At 43.4% G+C, this 9,220-nt stretch overlaps 1 protein-coding gene across 1 annotated transcript in view; it reads left to right on the top strand.

Moving 5' to 3' along the window:
- Nucleotides 1–7: 7 nt before the first annotated feature.
- SDHA (succinate dehydrogenase complex flavoprotein subunit A) overlaps nucleotides 8–9,220 on the top strand; it is a 15,354-nt gene continuing 6,141 nt past the window's right edge. Inside the window, exons 1-7 of the mRNA XM_008637519.2 lie at nucleotides 8–89; nucleotides 2,843–2,929; nucleotides 3,217–3,378; nucleotides 4,155–4,298; nucleotides 4,435–4,599; nucleotides 5,711–5,859; nucleotides 7,073–7,197. Coding sequence (XP_008635741.1) covers nucleotides 24–89; nucleotides 2,843–2,929; nucleotides 3,217–3,378; nucleotides 4,155–4,298; nucleotides 4,435–4,599; nucleotides 5,711–5,859; nucleotides 7,073–7,197 — 898 coding nt within the window. The 5' untranslated portion in view covers nucleotides 8–23. The remainder of the gene's footprint in view (nucleotides 90–2,842; nucleotides 2,930–3,216; nucleotides 3,379–4,154; nucleotides 4,299–4,434; nucleotides 4,600–5,710; nucleotides 5,860–7,072; nucleotides 7,198–9,220) is intronic.

The following is a 9,220-nucleotide window of genomic DNA, read 5'->3' as shown; positions in this document are numbered from 1 at the left end:
GCCCACCATGTGTGCTGTGCGTGATGGCGGCGGCGGCGGCGCGGGGGCTGGCGAAGCGCTGGCTGCGCCCGGTCGCGGCTTCCCGGGCGGTGAGTCCCTGTCCCTGCTCTTGCTCCTGTCCCTGCTCCTGCTCTTGTCCCTGTCCCTGTCCTTGCCCTTGGTCTTGCCCTGTTTTCCTGCCGGCGGCGGCCCTGCTCTGCTGTCTCCTCCTTGACCTTGACCCGCCCGGTAATCTCCCCACCCCCGGCAAGTTCGGTCCCTCCGGTGCTATTTTGGAGAGGCACCGACCTCGCTACTCGTGTCCCGGGGGCAGGTTCCTGGAAGTAGGTGGCTGTGGGCATAGCTGGGCCGCGCCTCCCGGCTCGGGAAGCGACCGCCGTAGCCTGAGGCCCTGAGTAGGTCCTGAGGGACTGAGGGAGGTAGCGGGAACGGGATGTGCTGGGAAAGGCCCTGGAGGAGCCTGGCAGGTGCGGGTCCAGCAGCGGGGTAGAAAGCTCGCCGCAGACTCATTCTGTATCAGCAATAATTGCGTGTACAACAGGAGCAGGGACGTGGTTGTGCTCCACTGCTCGGCCCTGCTGGGACCATACCTCGAGTGCTGCGTTCAGTTCTGGACTTCTCAATTGAGGAAGGACATTGAGGTGCGGGAGCGAATCCAGAGAATGGCAACTAAGCTGGTGAAGGGTCTGAACGCAAGTCCTGTGAGGAGTGGCTGAGGGAGCTGGGGTTGTTAAGCCTGGAGGAAAGGAGGCTCAGGCGGAAGTTTATCACTCTCTACAATTGCCTGAGGAGAGGTTGTAGCAACATGGGGGTCAGTCTCTTCTCCCATGCAGCTAGTGACAGAATGGGAGAAAATGGCCTCAAACTGCACCAGGGGACATTCAGGTTGGACATCAGGAAGAATTTTTTCCCAGCGAGGGTGATTAGACATTGGAATGGGCTGCCAAGGGAGGTGGTGGAGTTACCATTCCTGAAAGTGTTTAAGGGAAGACGAGACATGGCACTTAGTGCTATGGTCTAGTTGACACGGTGGTGTTTAGTCATTGGTTGGACTCTATGGTCTTGGAGGCCTTTTCCAACCTAATGCATTCTGTGATTCTGTACCTGTGTGGGAAGCTAGTGTGTATCTGAGTTGCTTGAACCTGGCTGGTGATTGTGGCCAGAAAGGGCTGCTGAGGCGTCTGGCAGGTTTGTGTTGGACTGTTAAGTTACAAGACTGTAAGCTGGGCTGTAAGTCCTGCGTGAAGGCTTGTTCTTCTCCATGGTGAGGTGGGATTTTTCCATTTCTTCTTACTGTTCTCATCCTGCATGTCCATAAAGAGCTTGGGATTACAAAAATGAGCTGTAGTTGCCCTTGTGTTACAAAACAAGTGCAGAAAAGACAACTACAGAGAAAGGGAAATGCTTAAAGAGTGTCTCCGTGTTCTAGATGGAAGTGAGTTGGCCCTGGCTGGACCTTAAGTTTCACAAGGGTCATGATCTTCCTGGCAGCATAACAATTCAGGATCACTGCAATCAGTGTTTCCTTCAGAAAAGTGTAACATCTTTTTCTGCTTTGCGGACTTTTGTTCGGACTCAAAGCCAGTAACACAGCAGTGTGGAACAGAGAGAGGAGCTGCCTGGAGGAGAGTACTGGTAGAACGCTATGAATAGGTGTTGAGACTGATCTCTCATTCCAAGATGACAGTAGAAACCAGAAACGTGTTAGCAAGTATAATGGCAGAGTAAGATCTGCTGTTATGCAAGAAGATAATTTGAGGAAACTGGTATGAGAAATGATAAAACTAGGTTGAGGAATGTGTACTGTAGTTCACTTCATAGATGATGGAAGAGGTGCACATTTGGAAGTAATGGACAGGGAAGAGCTCCTTGTTAGCATATTGTAGGGTGATTGAACCATGAATGTAACAGCTGCTGGAAAAGGCAGATAACACTCAGCGAATTTTAGAGTATGTTTCAAATAGGGAAATGCCGATGTCACTGGACAGGTCGCACACATGGTTTTGTGTTGCTGTTCTCAGCAATTGTACATGCTGAGTTAGGCTTTTTGTTTCTGAACTGTGTAAAGAAGGAATACCAGATTCTGATACATTGGAGAGGTGGAGACTAAAATTCTGATTGTTCTAATCTATCCAAGCAAAGATTGCATACTGAGTAGGTTTGGGTGCAGTGCTTGTTGTTTTGGTTTGGTTTTGAACATGTTGGGGGGAGGGGGTGACATTGCAGAAGGGTAAAACTTGCACCCTTGTGCTTATTTTATGTATTAATAAATGGTTCCAAATTGGTCACTAATTTAATAAAGAATAAGAGAAATATCTCTGACTTTTGAAGCAATGCTCAGCTGGAAGACCATTCCCTACAACCTTTTTTAATTTTCAGTACTGTGACCACCTGAAATAATTCCAATTCTGGGGATTACTTGACAGGAGAGTAATTTTCCATTACTTCCTATGGTTTCCACAAAGCTGTCTTCATCTCTGCTTGATTATGACAAACTACAAGAATACTACAGCATTAATTGCAAATACATTCTTCTGTCAGTGCAGCCTCAGACAGGTCTGAGAGGCTGGTCACTGTTAGTGAAGTAAATAATGCATGGCCTGGGACGCCCTGTTAACTTCAGGCTGTTCTCTCATCAGTCAAACTTTTTTTGATTATATGGCATGACTGTAGGAAAGCCAGAGGTTCATTGCAGGTAGCTCTAAAATACATTAATATTCTTGTATATGTGCTACCAGTGGTAAATGAAGATTTGTTATAAATGTAGGGTAGCTGAGAATGACGAAAGTCTATCCTATGGAAACATTTGTTCCATAATAGTTGTCTTGGCTTCTTTCCGTAGTGGCCAGCAGCATGCCAGGCTCCCGCACGGAACTTGCACTTCACAGTCTATGGAAAGAAAAATGCCTCCACAAAGGTTTCTGACTCGGTATGTTTGTACTTTTTATATTGTGATTCGGTAATGCACTAAATGCTTGACAGACAGGAAACATCATGCTTGTAGTGGAAGTTGCCGTTAAGTATTTCGTGAGACTGAGTTGCTGAAATGCCTGACTCTTTTTAATGATGGTTTCCAACCAAGAGAGGATAACAGATGTAGCAATTGCTGCAAAAGTCTATTGAGAACATTATACCTATCCTGCTTGTGTTTTTATGAAAATTGTTTGACCTCTCTTGAGCTACTTGTGATCATAACAAACTGATTTATTTTTCCAGATTTCTACCCAATACCCAGTAGTGGACCATGAGTTTGATGCAGTTGTTGTGGGTGCAGGAGGAGCAGGCCTGCGGGCTGCCTTTGGTTTGTCAGAAGCTGGGTTTAACACAGCCTGTGTTACCAAGCTGTTTCCCACCCGCTCTCATACTGTTGCTGCACAGGTGAGAAATGAGGCAGAGCCAATGTTTAAAAAATGCTTGCTGTCAGAAGGCTGATTTGGATGTAGAATAATCACAGAACGGTTTGGGTTGGAAGTGGCCTTAAAGGTTACCCAGTTCCAACGCCCCTGCCATGAGCAGGGGTTCTACCCATTAGATTAGGTTGCTCGGGACCCCATCCAGCCTGGTCTTTAACACTTCTAGGAATGGGGCACTTGAACATCTTGTTTCAAGGCCGTGCTTCTTTTTATAAATATTGCATATTTAGTAGAAACGTTTTAGGGGGGTAATATATCATAGAATCACAGGATCATTAAGTTGGGGAAAGACCTCTAAGATCACAAGAGTCCAGCCATTAACCTATCCCTGCCAAACTTTATAGTAAGTAACAGGTACATTTCATTTGGCTTCCAAGCCAGTGATGTTGCAAGACACATTTTTTTAATCTCACTTCCAGTTGTCCTTAAAATCCTTATTTCCCCTTATGTTTTCATTTCATGATACTGCCTCTTTTTTCTTCCCCTTTTCTAAACATTATCAAAATGCAGTGCTGCTTGTCTCCCCTGAGTGCAACTGTGATTCACTGTTTCACACAGAACAGCAGGACAAGCCATTGTGAAACTGAGGAGTTTACAGGTTTTTCACAGCCACATTAAATCTGACTTTATTTCTTGTACATAGATGCATAACTGGTGTGTGGTTTTTAATAGAAACAAGGTAAACCTACTAAAGCTGTACTTGAGTAGTGTAATTCCAGGAAAATGGATTTTCATTTACAGGGAGGGATCAATGCTGCTCTGGGCAACATGGAGGATGATAACTGGAGGTGGCATTTCTATGACACAGTGAAAGGGTCGGACTGGCTGGGTGACCAGGATGCCATACACTACATGACTGAGCAAGCCCCAGCTGCTGTGATAGAGGTGAGACTCATGGGATTTGCTGTCAGCTGTAGTTATAAATAACACAGGCTAGCTTCCAAGGAGATCTCCTTAAAATAACTTCTTGTATTGTGATGCACAAGCAATAGCTTTTGATGCTTGCATTTGGGTTCAACAGCTGGAAAATTACGGGATGCCATTCAGCAGAACTGAAGAAGGAAAAATCTATCAGCGTGCGTTCGGTGGACAGAGTCTTCAGTTTGGAAAAGGAGGACAGGCCCACAGATGCTGTTGTGTTGCAGACAGGACTGGACATTCACTCTTACATACTCTGTATGGCAGGGTAAGGAGTTGTGAAGTAAACTTGGTTTGGGTTTTTGCATTTGCATTGACTGATTTTTTTTTTTCCCTTTTCCCCCCAAGAGGTTGAAAAAAAAAATCAATCCCAGAGCAAACAAACATGTAGCTGTTCACATATGAATGAGGAATCCAGGGGACTGGCTTATAGCGTTTCTGGGTTATCTTCCTTCCTGAGGCAATGTGGAAGGATGAAGACAATGGATACTAATTAGCGTCAGCTTTTTGGTCTGGACTAGTTCTGCACTGTTAGTACTTTTGTGTCTGTTAACTAGACCCAAAGAGAATTTATGTAAACTTTGCCCCAAAAGCCCTTTTTTTCCAAAAATTTGACACAGCACCATTGGGGAACTCTGTAAAGAGGCACAAGCCAGCATTTTTTTTCACTCGTCTTCAAACTGGGAGGAGGGGGAAACAAGGTGTAAATGAATTAAAGCCTACTGTGCATTCCTGAGCTTGTTCTATGGCAAGTAAGTGACTAGTGTTCCAGCATGTCTGCCTGTTAATTCTGCAAACGATAATTAAAGGAAATTCTGGCTGTTTGAAAATGGTAGTGAGCTACTTGAAACCAGAAATCCAAGTGCCCGGTAGCTACTGTTTTTTATTTACTTGGTAGCCAGCTAATTGCTCTCCTCCAGCTTCGCACTGTGTGTGCTGCTGCCATACAAATTCTCAATGCTGCCAAACACTGTTCTGATCCCTGAGGGCATGAAAGAATGTTTGACTAGTTGCCTCCTGCTCCTGCTGGTTTATTGGGCTCCTGGAAGTGTTTTCCGTATCTCTGGGAGCGCTTAAGTGCGACGTGCTTGTACATGTATGGAGCACTGCAGCTGGCTAATGTGTTGCCAAGTGTAGAGTGAAATGGTTAAGTCCTGCTGACTCACTCATGACTGCTCAGAGTTAAGTGCTTTTGCTGCTACTTGTATCTTTTAAAGCTAGAGCAGATTAATTAGCAAATTCAGTAATAAATAGTTACGAGGAAACAGTCTTCTGTGAGAGTTGGTGGGGATGTTTTTTATCCTGGTACAGCCCATGTGTATTCACAATTTTGAAGAGAGGTTACTTCAGTAAAAGTTCCTTTCCTAATTTTCCTCCAGTCTCTACGATACGATACAAGCTACTTTGTTGAATATTTTGCCTTGGACCTACTTATGGAGAATGGAGAATGCCGTGGTGTTATTGCCCTCTGCATTGAAGATGGAACTATACATCGTTTTAGGGCAAAAAACACGGTCATTGCCACTGGGTAATGTAACATTTGGGATGAAGGACCAAAACTTGGGAGCGTTATCAGTTGGAAGTTTGTGTGCTTGCATGTGTATTCATATCCACAGCGTGGAGAAGATACATTGATTGACAAAACATAATTTATGGGTTCATTCCCCCCCACACTTAAAGGAATATAACTGAATTCAGTCATTCCCTCTGAAAGAAGGCACATGCTGATTTTGTGACCATGTATAAATTTGGTATGAGGTCTAACTTTGAATTCTAGAACAATGGCATAAAGTAAGAATATGTAAGAGTAATATATATGATTCAGATGGTCTTTGATTTTTAAAACGTACTCTTTAAAACAGCCATAGTTGCAGTGCTTCCAATGTGTCTGTCTGTAGAGTTCTGAATTTCCTGTAGGAAATGGCTTTTGTCAACATTCCAGAGAATCTGTTTCATTAAGATATTGCCACTGTAGTTCTAAGTGTTCTAGGATGAAACTATCATAATATGAGTGTAACTTAACATTACTTGGTTGCAAAGTTTGTTAGAATGTCTATTAGAATGCTATTTGCATTAGTCTTCTGCTGCTTATGGCTGTGTCCTATTTCAATATGAAAAATATTTATAAATGTATCTGTAAAAGATACAAATAAATTATGTAGGCAACCAAATTTGTCTTTCTGACACATTTTTCATGCTTGTGTACTTTGAGGTACACAGAATATGTACATTGCTGTTTCTTCTGAGAGTTTGTCCTGAAATTGGGCCGATCGGCTGTTCTCAATAATGTTGGAGACTAACCTAGATGTTTGCAGTGTAATAATTCATGTTTAGTACCTGGCCAACTAAATTTTAAAATCTAAGAATATAAAACCAGGGGGATCTAAACCATTGTTATATGCTATTTTTTATAAAACTGCTAGTGATAGTTCAAATGAAGTGGAATGGTATGGATTGAGAGAACTTTCTGAAATAACTTTTTTTTCTGGCAGAAAGCTTCTGATATTAACCTAACTATCCTGCTTTGGAATTGGTACTCTTTTTCTGTCACCAGACATTTTTCAAATATGGTTGAGCATATTTGAAACCAGTTTTGTTTTCTTTTGATTGAACTTCTGCACTTTTCTTGTTAACCCTTTTCTCTACTTCCACAGTTGTGCAAACAGCATAGTTTGGTGGTATGTTCTAGTGATGTTTTAACTTTTCTTCCTGCTAATTCTATTGACTTTTGTGTTCCGTAGTGGGTATGGCCGCACTTATTTCAGCTGCACATCTGCTCATACCAGTACTGGTGATGGCACTGCCATGGTCACACGAGCTGGGCTTCCTTGCCAGGACTTAGAATTTGTGCAGTTTCACCCTACAGGTACAGAATATGAAATAGTACTTGCAGCATTATTTTTAATGAGTTGAACAGATTTTTGTGTTGTTTTAAAATCTCACAGAATCACAGAATATGCTGAGTTGGAAGGGGCCCATCAGGTTCATTGAGTCCAACTCCTGCCCCTGCACAGGACACCGCAAGAGTTGCACCATGTGCCTGAGAGCAGTGTCCAAACGCTTCTGGAACTTTCATCTGGCTTGGTGCTGTGACCACTCCCTTGGTGGGAGTTCCAGTGCCCCGTCATCCTCTGGGTGAAGAACCTTTTTCTAATATCCAACCTAAACCTCCCCTGACACAGCTTCAGGCTATGCCCTCAGGTCCTGTCACTGGTCACCACAGAGAAGAGATCAGTGCCTGCCCCTCCTGTTCACCTCACAAGGAAGTTGTAGACTGCAATAGGGTCTCCTCTCAGTCTCCTCCAGGCTGAACAGACTAAGTGACCTCAGCTGCTCCTCATTCAGCTTCCCTTCAAGGTCCTTAACCATCTTCATTGCCCTCCTTTGGATGCTGTCTAATAGCTTAATATTGGTTTTATATTTTTGTGCTCAAAACCGCACACAGAATTCAGTGTGAGGCTGCTCCAGTGCAGAGCAGAGTGGGACAATCCCCTCCCTTGCCCGGCTGCTGATGCTGTGCCTGATGCCCCCCCGGACACACTTGGCCCTCCTGGCTGCCAGGGCACTGCTGACTCATGGTCACCTTTCCACTGACCAGGACTCCCAGGTCCCTTTCCATGGCACTGCTTTCCAGCATCTCCTTCCCCAGTCTGTCTGTACATCCAGGGTTGTGTCCAGCCCAGGTGCAGAATCCGGCATGTTCCCTTTTTGAACTTCATACAGTTGGTGATTGCCCAGTCCCCTAATTTGTCGAGGTCTCTCTGCACAGCCTCTCTGCCTTGGAGGGAATCGACAGCTCCTCAGCTCCTCCCAGTGTTGTACCATCTCCAGACTTGCTCAGTATCCCTTACAGTCCTGTGTCCAGTCATTTATGAAGATGTTGAAGAGCACAGGGCCTAAGACAGAGCCCTCTGGAATCCCACTAGTGACAGGTCACCAGCCTGATGTCACCTGAAACATGGTGTGCTCACGTCAGTTTGCACTTTTCTGCAGCACTTGAGTAGTTGCTTGTGATGTGTTTAGACTTGTCTGCAACTGTTGTTGAATATAAATTTGAGAATAAGATAAAACGTGAGAAAGGTCTCTGCTGTTGTAATTTAAAGAGCAATGTTAAGTATTTTGAGGTGCTGTCTTTACAATGCTAACAGGTTTTATGAATTACAAGCTGAAACCACCTCTTAAACTTGTATTTCCATTGTCCTTAATATTTTAAGGGGTTTGATATTAGATAAAAGAGCAACGGGATAGGATAAGTGCAAATGTTAGGGAATTCTATATTAAGTGGGGTAGTTGAAGTCCAGGTATATATTTAGAACTGCAGTTTTATAGCACATGAGCAGTATCTAAACTGAATAACAATGATCAAAAACTAGATTTGTAGCTAATTAAATGCTTCAGTTTAATTCGTGATGTGATTTTTTGTAAATGGTTTGCATACTTTTACAATGTTGTTGTATCATAGAGATCCAATATTCAGTTGACTTAGTTAAGGTTTTTCTAGTTAAAGCTTCATTGCTTATATGATAGTTCTGTAGCTTTTAAGATAACTATCAAGTGCATGAGTTAGTTTGCATTTTTGTTTTCTGTGATGACCAGTGCTGCAGGATAACAAGTAGGCCTTCCTTCTCTAAAGGAAAACTGAGTAAGCTTTTACATTCCACAGGATTTGAAGTCATCCTATGCTTTAGCATAGGAGAAGAGGGAACAAAAATGAGCAAATGGACCCTGAGAGTATCAACTTCTGGTTTATTAAAAGTTCTAAAATAATTGCTGAAGGTCTACAAGGTCTTCATAAAATTCTCCTGACATATTGATGGGTGCAGATCACTTCTAGTTTTAATACTTGAAATACTACAGGTGTTCCAGATCAACTTGCTTACCTTTAGGAA

Source organism: Corvus brachyrhynchos, unplaced genomic scaffold, assembly GCF_000691975.1.
Source record: "Corvus brachyrhynchos isolate BGI_N302 unplaced genomic scaffold, ASM69197v1 scaffold7, whole genome shotgun sequence".
NCBI lineage: Eukaryota > Metazoa > Chordata > Aves > Passeriformes > Corvidae > Corvus > Corvus brachyrhynchos.
Note: the sequence above shows the minus strand (reverse complement) of the source record. Positions and strands in the feature narration are given on the sequence as shown.